The sequence below is a fragment of the Micropterus dolomieu genome, linkage group LG21, assembly GCF_021292245.1.
Source record: "Micropterus dolomieu isolate WLL.071019.BEF.003 ecotype Adirondacks linkage group LG21, ASM2129224v1, whole genome shotgun sequence".
Lineage (NCBI taxonomy): Eukaryota > Metazoa > Chordata > Actinopteri > Centrarchiformes > Centrarchidae > Micropterus > Micropterus dolomieu.
In genome coordinates, this window is record NC_060170.1 from 31,608,225 (window position 1) to 31,631,185 (window position 22,961).

The 22,961-nt window shown below is 40.9% G+C and overlaps 1 protein-coding gene and 1 long non-coding RNA gene across 3 annotated transcripts in view; both read right to left on the reverse strand.

Moving 5' to 3' along the window:
- LOC123960597 overlaps positions 1 to 5,442 on the reverse strand; it is a 12,948-nt gene extending 7,506 nt beyond the window's left edge. The window contains exon 1 of the long non-coding RNA XR_006822550.1: positions 5,322 to 5,442. This is a non-coding gene — a long non-coding RNA (uncharacterized LOC123960597). The remainder of the gene's footprint in view (positions 1 to 5,321) is intronic.
- A 6,602-nt stretch (positions 5,443 to 12,044) lies between these two features.
- Positions 12,045 to 22,961, reverse strand: part of piwil2 (piwi-like RNA-mediated gene silencing 2) — a 37,710-nt gene continuing 26,793 nt past the window's right edge. For both annotated transcript variants that reach the window (XM_046035407.1, XM_046035406.1), the window contains 7 exons: positions 20,958 to 21,059; positions 18,847 to 18,963; positions 18,176 to 18,264; positions 17,854 to 17,959; positions 16,940 to 17,193; positions 13,836 to 13,943; positions 12,045 to 12,882 (listed from right to left, as the gene is read on the reverse strand). In XM_046035407.1, the coding sequence (XP_045891363.1) occupies positions 12,726 to 12,882; positions 13,836 to 13,943; positions 16,940 to 17,193; positions 17,854 to 17,959; positions 18,176 to 18,264; positions 18,847 to 18,963; positions 20,958 to 21,059 (933 nt within the window). In that variant the 3' untranslated portion in view covers positions 12,045 to 12,725. The remainder of the gene's footprint in view (positions 12,883 to 13,835; positions 13,944 to 16,939; positions 17,194 to 17,853; positions 17,960 to 18,175; positions 18,265 to 18,846; positions 18,964 to 20,957; positions 21,060 to 22,961) is intronic.

A 22,961-nucleotide genomic window follows, 5' to 3' on the forward strand; every position in this document is an offset into this window, starting at 1 on the left:
GGATTTCCCATGATGCACTGAGCTCCTCTCTCCTCTACTTTCTCTCCCTCTGTATGCAACCTCATCCCATTATTGCATGTTACTAACACAACTTCTCCCCTTTCTGGTAGTCTTGTGCTTTCTCGTCCCTCTCCTCTCTCCTGTCACTTCCTGCAGGTGTTTCTGGCTCTGGAGCTGTGGAGTCTGGATCTGTGGTTGCGGGTCACCTGCTGCCCCCGTGTTCCTGCTCGACACCCTCTGCTGCAACGACTATTGTTGCTAGTCTTATTGTTGTTATTGTTATTATAATCATTAACATTACGATTGTTATCATTAACACTACTATAAATATCTGTACCATTTTTCATTTAGTCTATAGCAACATCACCTTTACTGTCTGTACCTCTGTGTGTGGATATTGTGTAGGCTGCCTCCCTCCCCTCTCTCTCCTTCCATCCCTCTCTTTTTCTCTCTGTTCCTCTCCTGCCCTCCATCCCTCTCTCTCTCTCTCTCTCTCTCTCTCCCTCTCTCTCCTTCACCCCAACCGGTCGAGGCAGATGGCCGCCCACCCTGAGCCATGGTTCTGCTCGAGGTTTCTGCCTCTTAAAAGGAAGTTTTTCCTTGCCTCTGTCACCTAGTGCTTGCTCTTGGTAGGAACTGTTGGGCTTCTGTAAATAGCATCATAGAGTACGGTCTAGACCTGCTCTTTTATGAAAAGCGCTGTGAGATAACTGTTGTTGTGATTTGGCGCTATATAAATAAAATTGAATTGAATTGAATTAAAGCCCTGTAGGCCACTAAAGCCCTTTAGGCCTTGTAGGCCACTAAAGCCCTGTAGGCCACTAAAGCCCTGTAGGTCACTAAAGCCCTGTAGGTGTACTTGTTGTAGGCCACTAAAGCCCTTTAGGCTAGTAAAGCCCTTTAGGCTAGTAAAGCCTTGTAGGCCACTAAAGCCCTGTAGGTCACTGAAGCCGTGTAGGTCACTAAAGCCCTGTAGGTCACTAAAGCCCTGTAGGTCACTGAAGCCGTGTAGGCCACTAAAGCCCTGTAGGTCACTAAAGCCCTGTAGGTCACTAAAGGCCTGTAGGTCACTGAAGCCGTGTAGGCCACTAAAGCCCTGTAGGTCACTAAAGCCCTGTAGGTCACTAAAGGCCTGTAGGTCACTAAAGCCCTGTAGGTCACTGAAGCCCTGTAGGTCACTAAAGCCCTGTAGGTCACTAAAGGCCTGTAGGTCACTGAAGCCGTGTAGGCCACTAAAGCCCTGTAGGTCACTAAAGCCCTGTAGGTCACTAAAGGCCTGTAGGTCACTAAAGCCCTGTAGGTGTACTTATTGTAGGCCTTTCAGACGTGTTTAAGATGCAACAGTAAACCTGTAGGTCTAAAGCCCTGTAGGCCTTGTAGGCCACTAAAGCCCTGTAGGCCACTAAAGCCCTGTAGGTTACTAAAGCCTTGTAGGTGTACTTGTTGTAGGCCACTAAAGTCCTTTAGGCCACTAAAGCCCTTTAGGCTAGTAAAGCCTTGTAAGCCACTAAAGCCCTGTTGGTCACTAAAGCCCTGTAGGTGTACTTGTTGTAGGCCACTAAAGCCCTGTAGGCCACTAAAGCCCTGTAGGCCACTAAAGCCTTTTAGGCTAGTAAAGCCCTGTAGGCCACTAAAGGCCTGTAGGTGTACTTGTTGTAGGCCACTAAAGCCCTTTAGGCTAGTAAAGCCCTGTAGGCCACTAAAGCCCTGTAGGTCACTAAAGCCCTGTAGTTGTACTTGTTGTAGGCCTTTCAGACGTGTTTAAGATGCAACAGTAAACCTGTAGGTCTAAACCCATGTAGGCCTTGTAGGCCACTAAAGCCCTGTAGGCCCTGTAGGTCACTAAAGGCCTGTAGGTTACTAAAGCCTTGTAGGTGTACTTGTTGTAGGCCGCTAAAGTCCTTTAGGCCACTAAAGCCGTTTAGGCTAGTAAAGCCTTGTAGGCCACTAAAGCCCTGTAGGTCACTAAAGCCCTGTAGGTGTACTTGTTGTAAGCCACTAAAGCCCTTTAGGCTAGTAAAGCCCTGTAGGCCACTAAAGCCCTGTAGGTCACTAAAGGCCTGTAGGCCTTTTAGGCCACTAAAGCCCTGTAAGCCCTGTAGGCCACTAAAGGCCTGTAGGTCACTAAAGCCTTGTAGGTGTACTTGTTGTAGTCCACTAAAGCCCTTTAGGCTAGTAAAGCCTTGTAGGCCACTAAAGCCCTTTAGGCTAATAAAGCCTTGAAGGCCACTAAAATCCTGTAGGCCACTAAAGCCCTTTAGGCTAGTAAAGCCCTGTAGGTCACTAAAGCCCTGTAGGTGTACTTGTTGTAGGCCTTTCAGACGTGTTTAAGATGCAACAGTAAACCTACTCACCGCTTTGAAATGTGTGTCATATTTACAGTGAGGAAAATAAGTATTTGAACACCCTGCCATTTTGCAAGTTCTCCCACTTAGAAATCATGGAGGGGTCTGAAATTGTCATCGTAGGTGCATGTCCACTGTGAGAGACATAATCTAAAAAAGAAAATCCAGAAATCACAATGTATGATTTTTTAACTATTTATTTGTATGATACAGCTGCAAATAAGTATTTGAACACCTGAGAATTTGTTTGCAATTACAGAGGTCAAACGTTTCCTGTAGTTTTTCACCAGGTTTGCACTGCAGGAGGGATTTTGGCCCACTCCTCCACACAGATCTTCTCTAGATCAGTCAGGTTTCTGGGCTGTCGCCGAGAAACACGGAGTTTGAGCTCCCTCCAAAGATTTTCTATTGGGTTTAGGTCTGGAGACTGGCTAGGCCACGCCAGAACCTTGATATGCTTCTTACAGAGCCACTCCTTGGTTATCCTGGCTGTGTGCTTCGGGTCATTGTCATGTTGGAAGACCCGGCCTCGACCCATCTTCAATGCTCTAACTGAGGGAAGGAGGTCGTTCCCCAAAATCTCGCAATACATGGCCCCGGTCATCCTCTCCTTAATACAGTGCAGTCGCCCTGTCCCATGTGCAGAAAAACACCCCCAAAGCATGATGCTACCACCCCCATGCTTCACAGTAGGGATGGTGTTCTTGGGATGGTACTCATCATTCTTCTTCTCTCCAAACACGGTTAGTGGAATTATGACCAAAAAGTTCTATTTTGGTCTCATCTGACCACATGACTTTCTCCCATGACTCCTCTGGATCATCCAAATGGTCTTTGGCAAACTGAAGACGGGCCTTGACATGTGCTGGTTTAAGCAGGGGAACCTTCCGTGCCATGCGTGATTTCAAACCATGACGTCTTAGTGTATTACCAACAGTAACCTTTTTCAGGTCATTGACCAGCTCCTCCCGTGTAGTTCTGGGCTGATTTCTCACCTTTCTTAGGATCATTGAGACCCCACGAGGTGAGATCTTGCATGGAGTCAGTCTCCCTCAGACTGGGGGTCTGAGGGAGATTGACAGTCATGTTTAGCTTCTTCCATTTTCTAATGATTGCTCCAACAGTGGACCTTTTTTCACCAAGCTGCTTGGCAATTTCCCCGTAGCCCTATCCAGCCTTGTGGAGGTGTACAATTTTGTCTCTAGTGTCTTTGGACAGCTCTTTGGTCTTGGCCATGTTAGTAGTTGGATTCTTACTGATTGTATGGGGTGGACAGGTGTCTTTATGCAGCTAACGACCTCAAACAGGTGCATCTAATTTAGGATAATAAATGGAGTGGAGGTGGACATTTTGAAGGCAGACTAACAGGTCTTTGAGAGTCAGAATTCTAGCTGATAGACAGGTGTTCAAATACTTATTTGCAGCTGTATCATACAAATAAATAGTTAAAAAATCATACATTGTGATGTCTGGATTTTTTTTTTTTTAGATTATGTCTCTCACAGTGGACATGCACCTACGATGACAATTTCAGACCCCTCCATGATTTCTAAGTGGGAGAACTTGCAAAATAGCAGGGTGTTCAAATACTTATTTTCCTCACTGTACGTAAGCATGTGCAAGGTGAGTATATATCAATTATTTTTTATATTTGAATGAGAGAGGAGGAGTGAAATAGTTTAGTGACCAAATAAGTTGTGGGAAACACATTTAAGGTAATTTTTTTGGATACGTATGTTGAAAGTAAAGACATTTTTTTAACTTTCGATCAATAAACTGAATTGAATTACTTTATTGATGAGTCGCAAACCTCCTCCAAGAAACGACAGTCACAAGTATAAAACAAGTAAGTAGTCTGTTTTAACAAGTCACTAAACTAAGCCTTCACTAAAGACTCTAAAGAAGCAAAGACAGGAAAAGAGAAGCTGCACGTCCAGCCGATCAAACCAACAATACCTGAAGCAGCTGCAGTTGGAGGCCCTGTGAGTAAAATCAGCTGATCGCTGCTGCGCCACAAAAGTTTAATTGATGTGATGGAACGCAGCGATCGATCAGTGAGAAGTGTTACATGATACCAGAAGATGGAACCAACCAAAAAAGCAAACATTACAGAACATACAGATACTGTATGTGTAGCAGAATTTATATAATCTTCTTTCTCTCCCTTTACCCTTTGACCCCCCGGCCCCTTATTAAATGTATCTTGTGACAGATGTGACTAAACTACCTGTATATGAAGTTATTAAAACCAACTTGAGCAGTAGGGATGTGATGCAAACCAATGCGCTAGATTCATAGACTGTATATAAAAAGATTGTTACTTGTGCGAGAACTGACATTGAACGGATATTGGCTGTAGTGACTTACACGCATTAAATACAGTTTTACACACAGTTTCTTTATCAATGTCATTATATAAGTCAGTGTTTCTGCTGTCAGTTACATTCATTAAATCACAGCGAGTTTGCAACTAAATTTCTAGTACAATTGAATTTCTGAAATACTGCTACCTCACATAAAAATGATCCCAGTGAGTTCTACACACATTGAGGGATTCAGATTTTTAAATTTAGGATAAAAGAGAGCATTGTTTTAGATCACTATTTAGTATTAGCACCTGAGCTGAGATATCGGAGTCTATAAAAAAAAAAAAAGCTGGCTTGGTGCATCACTATTTACCAGCTATAACCGTAAAATTCTCTTTACACACTGATGAATCAATATTAACAATCTAATAATGTCATATATAATAATAGATCATAGGACCCATTTTTCTGCAGAATGAGTACTTTTACTTTTGATACGTTAAGAACATTTTGCTGATAATATGTCTGTACTTTTACCTGTTATAAAGAGGACTTTACTTGCAGTATTTTCTTACAATGTTGTAGATGTTTCATTTTCATAAATCTGCCCATGGATAACTGAATTATCCCATGAAAAGCATGTGTGTGTGTGTGTGTGTGTGAAGCTTACTTCCATTTATCCATACATCTTTCATCCTGGCCTCAGTCTACTCCTGGTTTCTCTTGGAGGTGTCCCAGGATCTTTGGGCCTTGTCCCTCTCCGTCTTAAAGTGCTTCTTCTGCCTCCTCACTCCCTGGAGTTCCTCTTGAAGGCTAACACGTCTCTCCCACAGCTGCAGGTAAAAGATGCCTGTGTCAGTGTATGAGGTGAAGACTAATGACAGAAAGAAAGAATTCTCAAGGAGCTGTTGACTAGAGTACACCTACGACAGCTGTCAGATTCATTATCACATCAGGTCTCTTAATGTACAAATTGGCCAGCTGCAGAGCTCTGAGTGCCCACGCACCCTCCACTATTCGTGCATGCACACAGCAGAAGGCAGCACCTACGGTTAACACAGGAGTTTCTAAGAGATAGATAGATAAATAGACTTTATCCATCCCCGTGGGGAAATTTGCATGTCACAGCAGCAGAAGACGAACAAACAACACACAAGAATAGTGCAAAAGCAAATGTCAAACACAAGTAGAAATATAAAATTAAAATAAAGATTTCCTTTTAAGCAAAAGTCATCAAGTGTGAAACAATGGGATATTTCCTACAGCTAAGAAAAACACACTGAACTGTCTCTGAACTACCACAGCCCACACTGCCCCGACCTCAGTCTAGTCTAGTTGATTTAGCTTCATCGCCACCAGTCCCTGAGCAACAGATGACTTTTTAGACCAAAGCTTGAATAGAGAATTATGGAGCTTGGCAGGTGTCAGTGGTGGTAAATGTAAATGTGGTAGGTAATGTATTGATATACTAATGGCAGTGAAAATGAAATGGCTTGAAACTAATAAATTAATTACTTATTAATTAATGCCAGGACTGAGCTTTAGCTACTTTTTATAGAAAATATTTGGCAACACACCAAGTGACATTTCAGCTGCTTCATTGATACACTTTAGCTGATCCTAGTTAGCGAAGTTAACTATCAGCTCTGACGTCCTCCATGGTCTTTTCTGTTGCTCTAGGCCAGTCCAGCACTGCGGGTGACTTCTCCTCAACCAACTATTTGGTTTCGCCTTCAGTCTTGATTGACACACAATAAATTAACACATGTAAAAACCCTGTTGCATTAGCTATGCTTGTTTCCCAACTGTTGGCTAGTGTCTGTTTGATGCTAAGCTAACACTACTCTATGCCAACTGTACTCCACAGCATTACTGAAATACAGATTAAAAAACAAGTTTTCCTACCAGTGTCAAATTTTACAGTCATTGCAACGTTAAAAATAATTAACATTTTAACCTGTTTTCACATCAGCATTTTAAGTGTAAGAAAGCACATTTTCAAGCTAGCTAGCTTTGTTATGTTAGCTAACTTTGTTATATTGTTAAAAAACAAATCAACTAACAAACTATTCAGTATGGTAATGTTTAAATATACTGCAATAATGAGTATGCATCACAAAGTAGGCATATAAAGTATTTCAAGTTGATAGAATTAGCAGGGAAATGTGTTTAAATGTGCTTCACTCTGGCAGAAAATGGAAAAAGAGGAAGTATCTTATGATTATTCTTCATTTTTTATTTTTCTTTATTTTTGACACTTTAAAGAATCATCTCATCAGATAATATTGGTTTAAGTGAAATTGCTGAATAAATTGTCATCTTCTAAACGTTGCTGCGTATTTGCTAAAAAACATTCTTTAATTACCATTATAGAAATGTTGTATAATTATGATGTTTAAACAACTTTGTAACTAAGATATTCATTAATCAAAATAAGAATATATTAAAGCCTGCACCCAGGGGATGAGTTACAGTCCCCTCCAAAAGTATTGGAACGGTTTAGGCAAATTCCTTTGTTTTTGTTGTTCGCTGAAGACATTTGGGTTTGAATGTGAATACCAGGAAATAAAAGCTGAAATTCTGAACTCTTGTATCATTCTCATCTTTTGATCTTAAACCCAAATGTCTTCAGTGAACAACAAAAACAAAGGAATTTGCCTAAACCGTTCCAAGACTTTTGGTCTTTTTGTTTGGTGACATGGATGCTTTCTCAGTCTCTAGCACCACATAAAGTAAGTGCTTTGGGGAACAGAATAATCACAATTTGAAACCACAATGTTTAAATGTACTGTTGATATGAAAAAATATTATTTTTTTCGGTATGACAAACAAAAGAGGCAGACCATCTAAAGGTGGACAACAATATTAGGCTACTTCATAGCCAAGATAGCAAAAAGGCAGATAGAGTACCAGTCACTAAATAACGGACAGGGTTGCTCACACTCACCCTTCCTGCCCACCCATATTTATCAACATGAATCCCAATTGTATGTAAATACAGTGTTTCCCACAGAATGACAGCCTAACTGTGGCAAGAGAGGGAGCGACGGGGTGAGAGGAGATGCTGAGGGAATATATCCGCTGCACGGAGCTCTGTGCTCTTCAAATATGATTTTACCCATTTTAAATAGCAATCAAAAATCAGCGTTGATAATGTGGCAGGCCGCCACAAATAAATCAGTGTGTGGGAAACGCCTACTGTAGAGGTTATCCAGCTTGATCTTTGCCTTTATTAAGGCGAGGGCGTCAGCATCTGTAACTGAAGTAAAATTAATTAATGATATTGCTGAAGGTTGGAAATACATAACGTGAGGCTACACGCTGCAACATTATCCTCACTTTGATCACGTTACAAGACCAGTAACATCTCAGGTCTCAGATATTGTTGACAGTTTAAGACGTATGCATATTATGGCATAATAGAGAAAGGGTTTAATAGCCAACGGTCCTTCATCCCTCATGGTCATGGTGATTATTTTTTTTATTGTAGAAAATACTTTATAGCTTATATTAACAACCCGAAACATACAATGGCATTGAAACAGATTACAAAAAAAACTTAAAATAAAACAAACCAAAAGAAAGAAGGTAATTCAAGTCTCATTCAAGTATACTAATATGCGTCTGTATTGCAAGGATCTTGCTAAATGTGGTTGATGGATTTTATCGTTTGACTTTGAGAACGTGCGTCGCTTTAAATGTTGCCGCCGCAAGGAATTGTGGGACGGCATTTTCTCCTTTCCTTTCATAAAAGATGGTCCGGTGTACCCTATGCTAAAGGAGATATTCCTCAGCTTTTAGAGAATTCGAATTGCTCTTATCATGGCTGCCACTGAAATACTTCCGGGTCACTTTACTCAGTTAGGAACCTTCATAAGCAAAAAAGACTTTTCGGACATAGCCTTAGTCTCTGTTCTCTGGTTTTCCTAGCCTGTTAGATTCCCTCTGCTCCTACCTTGCCCCATGTTGTGAAACTTACTGCTGTTCAATAAACTGATAAACTGTTAAAACAATACCTGACACATGGGGGCAGTACAAAATGTTTTTTTCTTTATCTTAAATATCTTGCAAACCTGGTGGACCAGAGCGTTTTCAAAATTCAGCCTGGAAACACGCCTTTGCCACAGTATTAGCTCATTAATCCTTTTTGGGGACATCTCTGACTAACGTTACTCCTGAAAAGAGAACAGAACAGCTAAGTTGCTGGGGTTCCTCCAGTCCACTGAACTGCAGCCACTTTGTCTAGGTCTATGGAGACCCTTTCATTCCTGGCCATTGGTGAATTTTCACTAACCTTTTGGAAGAAAATAATACTTTTTTCATGTTGCAAGTAAAATCTTACGAGGTAAATTATTACATGTTTAACCTTCAGGAATTTGTATTGGTAGAGCTCAAGCACTTAAAGTACACTGCTCAAAAAAAATAAAGGGAACACTTGAACAACACAATGTAACTCCAAGTCAATCACACTCCTGTGAAATCAAACTGTCCACTTAGGAAGCAACACTGACAATCAGTTTCACATGATGTTGTGCAAATGGAATAGACAACAGGTGAAAATTATAGGCAATTAGCAAGACACCCCCAATAAAGGAGTGGTTCTGCAGGTGGTGACCACAGACCGCTTCTCAGTTCCTATGCTTCCTGGCTGATGTTTTGGTCACTTTTGAATGCTGGCGGTGCTTTCACTCTAGTGGTATCATGAGACGGAGTCTACAACCCACACAAGTGGCTCAGGTAGTGCAGCTCATCCAGGATGGCACATCAATGCGAGCTGTGGCAAGAAGGTTTGCTGTGTCTGTCAGCGTAGTGTCCAGAGCATGGAGGCGCTACCAGGAGACAGGCCAGTACATCAGGAGACGTGGAGGAGGCCGTAGGAGGGCAACAACCCAGCAGCAGGACCGCTACCTCCGCCTTTGTGCGGGGAGGAGCAGGAGGAGCACTGCCAGAGCCCTGCAAAATGACCTCTAGCAGGCCACAAATGTGCATGTGTCTGCTCAAACGGTCAGAAACAGACACCCTGAGGGTGGTATGAGGGCCCGACGTCCACAGGTGGGGGTTGTGCTTACCGCCCAACACCGTGCAGGACGTTTGGCGTTTGCCAGAGAACAACAAGATTGGCAAATTCGCCACTGGCACACTGAGCACATGTGATATACGTGACAGAGTCTGGAGACCCCTTGGAGAACGTTCTGCTGCCTGCAACATCCTCCAGCAGGACCGGTTTGGCAGTGGGTCAGTAATGGTGTGGGGTGGCATTTCTTTGGGAGGCCGCACAGCCCTCCATGTGCTCGCCAGAGGTAGCCTGACTACCATTAGGTACCGAGATGAGATCTTCAGACCCCTTGTGAGACCATATGCTGGTGCGGTTGGCCCTGGGTACCTCCTAATGCAAGACAATGCTAGACCTCATGTGGCTGGAGTGTGTTAGCAGTTCCTGCAAGAGGAAGACATTGATGCTATGGACCGGCCCGCCTGTTCCCCAGACCTGAATCCAATTGAGCACATCTGGGACATCATGTCTCGCTCCATCCACCAATGCCACGTTGCACCACAGACTGTCCAGGAGTTGGCGGATGCTTTAGTCCAGGTCTGGGAGGAGATCCCTCAGGAGACCATCCTCCACCTCATCAGGAGCATGTCCAGGCGTTGTAGGGAGGTCATACAGGCACGTGGAGGCCACACACACTACTGATCCTCATTTTGACTTGTTTTAAGGACATTACATCAAAGTTGGATCGGCCTGCAGTGTGGTTTTCCACTTTGATTTTGAGTGTGACTCCTAATCCAGACCTCCATGGGTTGATGAATTTGATTTCCATTGATCATTTTTGTGATTTTGTTGTCAACACATTCAACTATGTAAAGAAAGGAGTATTTAATGAGATTATTTCATTCATTCAGATCTAGGATATTATTTTAGTGTTCCCTTTATTTTTAGCAGTGTATAATTATAACTGGATTGTTTAGTCTTGGACTGTCCCTGTTGGGGACAGAGCCTATACATAGGTATTGCAAAGTGTTAATAATGTAAACATTAAACAAAACCTTTTTGTGTCCCTTATCCAATCATGTTTTATTTCTTTGAATATTAGTAAAACAGATTTTGAGCACAACACGTGATAAAATTTTTTTTGAAATGTTACATTTTTGCACCCAATTTACAAATTAACATAAAACACGCAAAACTCTTAACATAGTTGAAACGGAGCTCAACAGGGTGGAATGACTATCAATTTCTCAGTTAGTTTCAACAGGAACTTTTACATTAACTCAACATTTTAAATAGAAAATATATTAAACACTTAAACATACAAAACATTAAACGCATTAAAAAAATGCTCCTGCCCCAACTGAGAGACAAACACTGTGTAATTGCATATCAAAAACACAAGAGGGTGTGATCAATTGATACATGGTGATGCCTGTGATGCTGTAGGACTGAGTTAAAGCCAACTTAATGGATATTTAACTATCTATCTATTAAAAGGGTTACCTTTTTATATATTAACTTACCTAAAACAGTTTAAATGACAATTTAATGTTTATCAGCATTTATATGCATTTCTTTACATTTTGTAATAGATTTTCCACTGTGTTAAGTTTATATACCCAACAGTGTGGATATTTTTAGACCAAATTAGTCATTACTCAGACGGCAAACTTTAGTAAGATAGCTCTACACACATAGTACTTCAGTATAGATAAAGTATGGTTGTTATTTTTGATACATGTGGTTTACTTTCTTCATAATTTAGCCAAATGGGGTGGAAATTTAAGAGTGGATGATGTCATAAAACTTGCAAATAAGGCATGCAAAGTTGGTGCCCACCTCAATTTTCCCCTTTGAATTCTCCCCTAATAGGGTGATGCACTTCCTAATTGTGGATATATGGGACTTGTATTTTTTTTTTTTTTTTGTTTAGAAGGCAAAACAAACAGGGTGGAACACACCGTAAATTATAAAAAATAATAAATGTTTACATTGATAAGATATTTAATGATAAATATAACTTAATGCATACAATAATAAAGGTATATTTATTTAGAATTTATTTTGCAAATGCGTCTCATTGAAAGCTTTGGAGACACTAAAAAAGTAGTCTATATGCCCCTTGGTTAAAATTTTTTTTTTTGTGTTAATGTTATAAAGACCTCAATGCATAATAGCCTTTTGTAATAACCATTTCATTTATTTCAAGTAAAATATTTAGAGGCCAGGAATGCTTTCCAAAATAATTCATGGTTTTGAAATGAGATGTCACAAATGGGTGTTTTGTCCACATCATAAACATGTATGAAAGGTTGAGTGTTGTATGCCTTATGAGATTACAGGCTGTTTATAAATGGAAACATTGGTCCATGCTATTAATTCCAACAGATGACAACAAGCTGCATCACCTTCCTTTATTAGAAATCTTCACTTTGCTGTAGTTCAGTTTACATCACTCTGGCCTCAAATAGGCCTTTGTCGCAGAAGACATATTTCTGAAGTCACAAGTAGGAAGTGGTGTACATAATACAATGAATGATGGCTAAATTCAATTAAACTGCTGTAATATAAGGCATATGGACTGGTGTCAACAAAAAACGGCTTCAAACAGAAAAAGTGGGCCCACACAGATGATGACAGAGTGTGCCGAACATACTGAAACTCAGTACAGCACAACAAAGCTGGGCAGGATTGATGAGATACTTGTGTATGGAAATCTCCTCTCTCCATCTCTTTCACTGTGGTCTAACTTTGCATCTTTGAACAACAAACAAACCAAACCCAACCTAAGCAGAAATGTATAGTGTATATTATTAGTTCTGAAATAAATGTCAAGACAGTGTCTGAACTTTAAACCAACACTTGACCGATAATTATGCCACAGACACAAGGTCTAAAGAGAAGAACTTTGCAAACATTGATTTTAAACTGAACTTATCTCTATGTGGGAATCCTAGGTGGAAGTAGACAGTGTTTTCCAGTATTCCAGTATACTTTAAAGTCTGAAGTGGGAAGCTCTCAGCATTTCAAATGAGTTGTTTGTCTTTTTGCACAGTTGCTCGTGGTAGTAACTGGCGCAGCTCAAAGGAAGAAGAGCTTGTCCCATAGTTGGACGGCCGGCTCTAAGTGCAGGTACTGGCCCGACAGGAAAGCCAGTTTGTGGGCATACTTGCATGGTGCTGGAACACGAATAGTGCCCGGCCAGTTCCAGTACAAATGGCACATCTTGAAAGTTAGCCTGGTGAGGAACCAAAGAAACATTGTTAAATATTGGATCTGAACTGAAAACATACCACAATAGCAACACGTGACCAAACAGCAAGGTCAAGCTCAGAAATGTATACTTAGATTTCTTTGCAAATCACGATCGAATGAGCAGAAAAGACATTTTCCTCTGTGTTTAATACAGTGCAACCCAATCTTTTCATTCAGAAGCTGCAACGCGACTTTAAAATCCACAAGACAAGCTGGTGAGGCAAATTAAACTTTGATTGCTCGAAGGCAGAGGGTCTTTGTGAACAATCATTTCTCAGACCCTCTACGTCTGCAGGCTAACCACAGGGATGTGTTCTCTCTCCCCTCCTTTCATTATGTATACTGGCAGATGAGACAGAACATTTACAGTACTTTTTCTGTCAATCATTTTATCATCATTTCAGCAACCTCTGCCCGTACACCGATTGCGCATGGAAATGTGTTTGGAGGGTGGGGCTTTGGTAAGACCCTTTGAAATCAGTTTATTTTTGTCCAGATTCTGGGTTTTCTGTTTTCAGAAACAACAACACAAAGCTAAGGACAGAGGCAGTGTACCTGTATATGACATCTAAACAGAGCAGCAGTTTTTTTCCTGTTAATTTGGCTAAGTGCGGGGGAGGGGCAATGTATTGCGTGATATTGTCCAGAAATCATAGGGCCCTACTTTAGAGGGACGCCTGAAGGGAGGAGGTGGGATTTTATTATTGGATACTTTCAAAATGTCTCACTAGTTCTCCAACGTTGCCTACCCTACCTTTAATATTGTCTTTGTGTTACAGTTGCCACTAATAATGCTTTTCTTTAATAAACGTCAATGACGACTGTCCTAGTGAATATTTTTGCCAGCTGGCTAAAAAAAGGTTGCTCACCCATTACGACAGCATATAAACAGAATGCTGATTAATGTAAAAGAAATAAAAAAGGGGTTATCAATACCTTTGCAAATGGTCTGGTGTGAGGTTTGCCGTGTTGTACAAGCAGATGTAGTGTGTAGGAAGTCCACAGCCCTGGCGTATGTGATGTGCCATCAGGTAGAAATCCACCCTGAATGAGACAACAGGCAAGAAAAAAAATAAAATAAACTTTAAAAAGCCTTCTGCCGACACATTGAGGTTTCACAAAGAATGGATTGCGGCCGCTGATACAACCATAAATCAACCGCTTTCAGCCCCGTCTCAAGGTCCAATTCGCAACAAGTATTGGCCGTTCATAAGGTTCTCCAGAGTGCAATGTGTGGGAGCATTCCGGGTTCACCAAGTCTGACCAGCGTGTTACTGAAGATGACAGATCACCTGTTCAAAAACTTGCCGTTAAAAGGATCCTGCTAAAGGAGCGAATAACTACATTAAACTTGATGCAGCACCTGCGGGATCACCACCCAGCTTACGCGTAAAGGTAGGCCTAATACATTATATTAAATAACGTAGCAAGTTGGTACGGAATTATACATATAACCGTATCACTTACAATCGATGCCGTATCGGTGAGAGTCGAGCTTTCAGTGTAACGTAAACAAGAAAAGCAGGTGAAAACGTTCAGACATACCGCAACAAGAGTGGTTTGTTGCTGCGTCAAGCAACGTGCACCGCACGGCGAGGTAGCGTGCATGCCGCGGTCAAAGCAGTAGTACTTTTGCGCTGAGCAGCTTCCAAGCAGTGCAAATCGCTTCTTTTCTTAAAAGGGCCTTACAGGGTAGTCCTCTCAAGACCTTCAGTCACTTTACCTTTAACGTTACATCCTGTTGCCTTCTCCTGTCTGTGGTGAGAAAACGTTGCCAGGTGTAAAACACTAACACAACATCAGGAGCTTGTAGACTTTCAGGACTACAGGCTACCAATTCACTGCATTTCAGTTAACACTGCACTCAATTTCTCGCTCTCATTTTCACAAAAACATGTATGGATGAGTGTTGATGACCGTAACAGTACCAGTTCAGTTTAATCCCCTCCTTTATAACAATTTCCCCTGGGGGATAAAAGTTAATATTCCTCTTATATTAATAATACTTACATATTATAGAAATATAATTGTTAATGTAATTAAATATTAAAAATCAACTTAAGTCATTACTAGTGTTGTGAAATTAAATAATGAATAATAATCGTGAAACCGTGATTATTTCTCTGACAATCGTACCAACAAAATCTGTAATCGCTGCATCCCTAGTAATCTCTGTTCTTAAGATGTACTGAGGTAGAACATCACACAATATGGTTAAGCATTGTTGAGTCACAAAAATGTAAGTTATGAAGTTTGTTGGGACCACGGGAACTCCACAGGTGAATTTGTTCATTTGTGTGATTTAAACTGTGTGATTTTAAAGGTCCAGTGTGTAATATTTAGGAGGATCTATTGACAGAAATGCCATATCAATAACTATGTTTTCAGTGGTGTACAAGACCTTAGATAATGAACTATGTTTTTATTACCATTTCTATCTACATAACAGCAGGTCTTCTTCCATGGAAGTTGCCATGTTGGTTGCAATTGGCGAGCGTGACCTACGACCCATGACGTCGCCTCATCAACAAAACCGCAATGCAACTACGGCTCTCTCTCTTTTTCTCCGTACTCAACCGCTGACACAGCAGCTGTCTTCCAGCGTGTTCTGCTCGGAGGTTTCTTCGTCTATCTCTGCATGTTTAGTGGCTCAATCCTTTTGTGAATTCATTATCTAATGGCTTCCATATTAAAGTGCACATATTTATCAACGCTGCCAAGAGATGGTGTTGCAGACTTTTTGATTTACGGAGTTAAAAAAATATGTTTTTCACAATATGTTCACATGTTTTCTCTTCCTTTAGGAGTACACATTACACAAGACAGCACACAGATTGTACCACAGGCAAGTTAAAGCGCTGAAATTATTCTTGATATAGCATAAACTTGAACTGATGAACAGATTTGTTTGGTGAATGCTTGTTTTAGATGGCTAAAATACATTTTGCTGATACTTCTCTAGAGTGGGATGCACAGACTAACATCTGCTGCAGGTAATACACCAACTCAGTAAGTACCTCATATAATAATGGACAAGCCCACACATGAAAGGCACATGCTAGGTAGAGTAAAGCTGTGTTCACACCGAAAGCGAATTTCATATTTGCCTCGCTTTACTCGCGCAAGTTTGACCGCTGGACATTTTGAGTGTTCACACACACACACACACACACACACACACACACACACACACACACTATATACAATAAATGGATCAAACTGATGCCAAAATAACTACAATATGATGCCGTTTTGTTAGACATATGAATTCATGCTTTGTCAGGTCTGTCAGCAAGTCAGCAGGACGACAACTTGTTTGTTTTCTGAATGGAGTTTGGATTGATCAGGGCTATGCTATGCTATCCTGTTCACAGTAAAGTACAACGATAGCGGGAATAAAGTTACAGACACATTTCCTGAACTCACCAGGTAGTTCAACTTCCTCGCTTTCTTTTTTCCAAGTAATGTCCAGTTTTTATATAAATATGAAGTAGTAGTCCAGCAGACCTCTGGTGCCATCCGACGCCAACAACAGCAGTGGAACCGGATGTGCACGGAAGCTAGCTGCCGAGAAACGCGAGTGAAGATAAATCAAGTTGTAATCCCAAAAACTAAAGTAAAAAGCTAATTAATTTAATAAAAGCAGTTAACTCTGATCTCCTCACGCAGGTATACGGCGTAGTTGTCAGAGCAGAATCCAGACAGACTATGGGGGCTTATTTCTCCGAAAGTTGCAGCGCTGCTCTCCGTACACTTCCCCATTCTTTGGCAGCTCCCTGTCGGCCTGCAGAGTGAATTGGCGTCTTTCTATCGACTTTGTATGTAATCAAGCCGCCCAAAATTGCTGGATTCGCTTTTGGTGAGAACGCACCTTAACTCGCACCCTCTTTTTTCCTAACTAAGGGAGGCTGCTACTACTGTGATCATTTTCAAAAACATCAGAGTAACATCTTGACATCTGTAAGGCTTCAAATTGGAAATAAAATTAAGAGCTTAAAAGAGGCTTTAACAACAACTCATTCACTTAGACTAAAACTGACCAGTCTCTCTGAGTGAGCGTGTGATCCAGAATGGTTCCAGGTGGAGGTGTGCCAAAGTTGTTTGACGCTGAGGAGTAGAGGGTGGTGCTGATGCGCTTTTGGACCACAATGAAGACCAGCTTGGGCTCATAGTTGGGGAAAGTCTCAAAGGATTTGATCAACTGAGGGATCTCGTACTGCTCCACCATCTTCAGCTGACCATCTGACACGCCGTCCCGATATACCACAATCTTGTCTGGCAAGTTGTGGTTCACCTGTACAAATAAATAGACACGAGTGTTATGTCAGGCGTGCGTTATCCAAAAATTGTAGTTTCGCTCTCACCGCAATGCACTCTGAGTGCGTTTACACATTTTTATTATCCAAAGAACATCCACACAGAGATCACCTCTGTAAAATCCACTGTAAATGGGGCACCAATATCAGAAGGTCTATATTGATCAGTAACTCTGGTTAGAAGTTTTTTTTAAAAAGGGCCTTGCACTTGATATTCTACTGAGACACCTTGAGAGGAAAAGAGACGACAGGTCATCGACAACAACAGTTACCTCATAGCACTTTTCATAAAAGAGCAGGTCCAGACTGTACTCTGTGATGCTATTTACAGAAACCCAAAAATTCCCACCAAGAGCAGCACTAGGCGACCATAAATTGGTCCTTTTAAGAGGCAGAAATCTCGAGCAGAACCACGGCTCAAGGTGGGCGGCCATCTGCCTCGACCGGTCGGGGTGAGAGAGCGGGAGAAAGAGAAAGAGAAAGAATATACACAGACGTACAGACAGTAAATGTAATGTTGCTATGACTGAATAATTGTACAGATCTGTGACTCTTGGCTGAAAAAAAGATCGTGTGGTTCAGAGAGGAGGGGAGCTGAATGTCAAGACATGTATGTAAAGCATGTTGGCAATATTTACCTCAAAATATTTCTGCAGTGCGGCCAGTAAGCAAACTCTGAAGCCATTGATCAGCTCCTCAGTGGGTGTCTGGAAAGTTACTCTGGAGTACCAGCGGGTCATTGAGCTGGAGAAGAAAAAGACAAATGCATTTCTATTGAGACATTACAATTTTAACCAATGTTTCAAGAGAAGAAGTCTCTAAAACACAAGAAGTTTTAGCACTAATCTGCAGATTGAACATGTTTAGTTTACGGATGTTCCAATAGACTGTCTGCACATACAACCTTAAAAGCTGCCAGTCACACCATGTAAGAAATGGGGTGGCGGGTGGGGAGGTTACCTGTTCACACTTGCAACAAAGCCCATGACTGACCGATGCGACTTGCTGGTGTCATGGTGGACATCCACTCCAACCACCATCAAGTTTTTCTATTCAAATGAGACAGAGGTTCACTATTTCTCCACTGACAGCGGTAATTTTTATTATTTTAATGCTGTTCCAATGATAGTGTGTGTGTGGAGGTGGGCTTGGTTTGCATTCAGCTGCAGTGGGAGGTGGCTCAGGTGAGCAGAGCCAGGGAGAGCAAATTGCTGCTGTTCATTGACTAATTATGCTCTCCCTCTAAATGCAGTAGTGTGCTGGACCTCAGATGTCTACTGCCAACCTACACAACACACAGAGACACAGTAGAGACGGCCGTGTTGGGAGCTTTTGTTAGTTTGAGTTGAACCTCGTCAGCTGGATCAGAGGGACCAGCAGGAGCGGGTCGGGAGGACTTTGAAGAATCATGTTGAGTGAATGTCTGAATGTAAAGTGTATAACAATTTCTCCGTGTCAGCGTTTGTGCTGGGGCATCCTCAAGCAGTTGCTTGCTACAGTGTAGTACAAATTTTCTCCTGCCAATATGATGCATCGTTTTCACAAGTAGCATTATACATATTTAACAGAGGCTACCACTTTACTGGTCAAAAGCCACTCATCTTCTTGCTCTTGTGAGACCTGATACTCACCAAAGGAACACTGACAGTCCACAGCTCTCCTCCTAACTTGCTGTTTATCTGCAGGAGTATCTTTTGGGCAACACTCCTCAACTTCTGCTGCTGGGAAATTGTCCGGACATTGATGGCCTGATAAAAAATAAGTGGTAAAATAGTTTCAAAAGAAACAACAAAAACAATTGTATTAACAGATTAGGGCTGGATAATAGAGGGTACGCGCATGATGTCACAGAACGCAGTTACGCTCACTGAGTGGCAGAAAGACGAGCAGCAGTGTTAGCTTGAATCAGCTAAAACACAAACACATCTAAAATGGGAAAGAGCTGGAAATTCAATAAATGTTTCATTTTATTCACTTGAATCATACATGAAATAGGACTTAATTTTTTTTTTTATTAAAAAGGAGACCTATTATGCTTCCATATTTTGACTTATCTACAATGTTCATGATATTCATGTTAAACATGGTCAAATAATTCAAATAATGAAGTAAAAGTATTTAAAAGAAATCCCTGTGTGCAAAAACCTCAGATTTCCTCCTGTTCTGAACGCTCCGTTTTGAATTGCTTTTTCTACCAACGGCTCAGTTTGATGACATACGGCGCAGGTATTCCACATATGGTCATTTGCTCTGCACAGCAACGCTCAGTCTGTCTGTACCGCTCAGCAACGACAGCCTGGTAACATGCTTCAGGTCTTGGCCAATCAGAAGACAGTGGGCTTTGAGAGGGGGGGCTTAAAGAGAAGGAAGCATCTACAGCTTGTTTCAGACAGAGGCTGAAATGAAGTCCTACATGAAGGGCCAGTATAAGACAGATATTTTTTACTTTGAATCATGCAAAGCTGCCATACAGGAGTCACAGAACAATACTAAAGGACTGGAAATGCAGTATAATAGGTCTCCTTTAAGATTGTATTTTCGCATTCTGTTGCCACAACTCGGAACGGCACAAACGCGAACCATTTCTTCTTCACTTGTGAGCAACTCCGCTCTTCACACACTACACTCCTCCCACCTGCACACTGCTATTTACCTTTTCCCGGCAACAACTGAGTTCCCACGGGCCAGTCTAAAACACTAATTAGGTGAATTTAAACAATGGCTAAGTTGCTACACGCATCGTGTTGTCATGTAAGGGCCCTGTTCATGTTGGACAGACATTTTAATTGCATTTTGTGTCTGTTAAGAGGCACAAAGACACTATGTATATGCCCCCATAACTGCCGTTTTAGCTGAGTGGGAGTTCTGGGCATTAGCTGTAGCAGCTCCATGCAGGCACCAATCAGGTTTTTTTTTTTTTTTTTTTCTATAGACAGTACTCACCAAAAGGTATAACGATCAAGATCAACTTAAAAATTGCCAGGAGTTCTCCTCTAATTTTACTCACGCATGTTTGCTGACAAAGATTTTATGATTGTTTTGAATAATGATTTCATACTTATCGTGATGATTATTGATATTGAAAGATATGAAACGTTTTATCGTTATTGACCTAACTGGTTTACTTCAAATCTTATGAGTCATCTTCATACCTCCAAAAAGTGCATGATGTAAACGGAAGCTGTCAGTGTTACCTTCTCTTGTAAAAACACTGCATGCTGTTCTGTGTTCTATGTGTTGTGTCTACAGACTATTCGCTCACTGCACATGATAACAAGTTACCGTAGTTTTATAACCCAACAAACATTTTGTGCCTTTAAAATCTGGCAGTTGTCAAACTGGATGTAAAAGTGTTTCAACAGGAGAAATGCTGTAGACTCCCGCAAGACTCAATGAAGTTACCATCACTGTCTTGTTAGGACTCATTTGTATTCATGTACACTGTGCATGGGGTCATAGTTTATACTTTTTAATGTTTAATGCAAACGCACATTTGATTTAGTTTTCATATGTTTACATTAGCTATTGGCTGTTATTTTATTGTTGCATGACAAATTGATGCTAATTTTATTTGTAGTTTTCAATATAAAACTAGCTGAAATGGTTTCAGTGCGTGTATCAGTACCTTTTGAACATTTAACACATTTTAACAATACTGTGATAATACTGATAGCCGCGATCATTCTGGTCTATTTAATCGTGATGTGAAATGTTCATACCGTTTCATCTCTCAATTACAAACCTGAGACGGGACGGGACTGTTGATGCAGCAGAGCTTCTTGATGGCGCTGTAGAGGTCGTCTCTGTTGCCGACCATGATGCACACTACGAGCTGCATATTGGGCTGTAAACAGACATGAAAACTCACAATGGACTTTCATTGCATTGCAGGCTTAGTTCAGCTGTACCAGATACTCTAAAATGTGTCATTATGGTCAAACTTGAATTTCTTATTTGCTAAACATCACAGCATTCAAAAGTAATAAAGAAAGATGGATCATGCAAAACAGATACTGGGAATTTAGTTATATTGTGCATGGTTTTCCAGGGAGCTGCCTGGAATTATAATTATTACTAGCGTTAATGTCTTTGCAGTTGGTAGCTAATGGGATAAAACATGCAACATTTTTAAAAGGGCTTTCCAATAACACTCATGTTGCCCAAGGCAACCAGACTTGAACCACTTCCCCTGCTTTTACTGATCTACAAAGAGACAGAACTTTTTTAGATGGCCTAAAATTAACTAATTGAACATTTTACTTTGATTACGATTAATGAATGAATTTTCTTTTGGTATTCTTGTTTTTTTTTTTTCCCACTGACAAGTTATATACTGTAAATATGCTCAACATTTGTTTTTAGTGTCTTTTATGTATTCATTTATGTTTTACTGTAGAGCACTTTGTGTCCGCATGGATTGTAAAGTGCTCTATAAATAAATTTTGATTAAACAATTAAAAGGTGGGATATTTTTTTCAATTTATAAATGTCAAAAATTTATCTAAATCTTAATTGAGAACATAATGCAAAAGGCAGACCTCGGAAGTGCAGTGCCAGGCAGTCTGTGGCGTGCACATAATAGATATGTGCATGAAGAGTGCTGCTACTAAAATTTCACACATAATATTAATACAGCTACTTGCAGATATATCCGCTTCGGCGTTTATAACAGCCGATATGACTATTAGAAAATAAGCACTCTGATCCTTCCCTCATGTCATAAGTGTTGCGTAGTTTTCCCACCGGAGGGCGCTCAGCAGCTTCTCTGTTCAAAATACTGCACACCACAGAACAAAAGATCAGCTGACCAAAGTCTGCCGGAGCTATGGTGAGTAGCTCCTGGTGGCTCTCACACTTCGTGTTCCCGGTGTGTTGGTCTTTTGTCACGTCAATAACATGGACTTAAAAATAGCCCTCGTCACTTCTCTTCCACGGAGACCAGACTTGCTAACCCTCGCGTTTTTTCATTGCCCTCCCCAGGTTCAGCAGTGTGTTTAATGTTACTGTAGTAGATTTATTTCTGAAACCGTGTGGCAGTTCTAGCAACAAAGCTAACGCCATGTTTATCAGTGGAGGAGCACCAACATTCACGAGCGATTTAAATTATAATGTTTGACGTATTCTAAATATATCTGCGAGTTTCTTGTCTCTAGTTACAGTCAGTGTGTCAGAAATGATTAAATCAGAGCAGACTTGTGAATAAACATGAGCTGAATAAGTATCCAACACGGCTTCCTGCCTAACAAAGTTCTAGTAGTATTAGATTAATTCAACAGCAGAGTTTCCTCTGCGTCACTGTGACATCAGACGGCATTTTTAGAGCCAGATGGTGGTTGGGAAATGGTTTCTGTAGCACTGGATAGAATTAACAGAGTGCTGGTGATAAACTAGATGTAGAAATTTACATTCATTAGCAGTAATACTGTATAATTTATAACATTAGATTTTTGAAAAATGTTATTTGTAGTTTTATACATTTGACTAATATATTTTGCTGCACTTTTGTTCAAAGTACCATTTCTAACAATAACGGTTTATTTTTAAACTGCATTATGTCATGGTATCTTGGTACAGTCTCAGCATAAATGTCAGGGATTGTTTTTGTTTATGTAATGCATTTCTTAAAGGGGCGGCTGTGGCTCAGGAGATAGAGCGGGCTGCCCGTTAATCGGAAGGTCTGTTCAATCCCCGGCTCCTCCAGGCTGCATGTCGACGTGTCCTTGGGCAAGATACTGAACCCCGAATG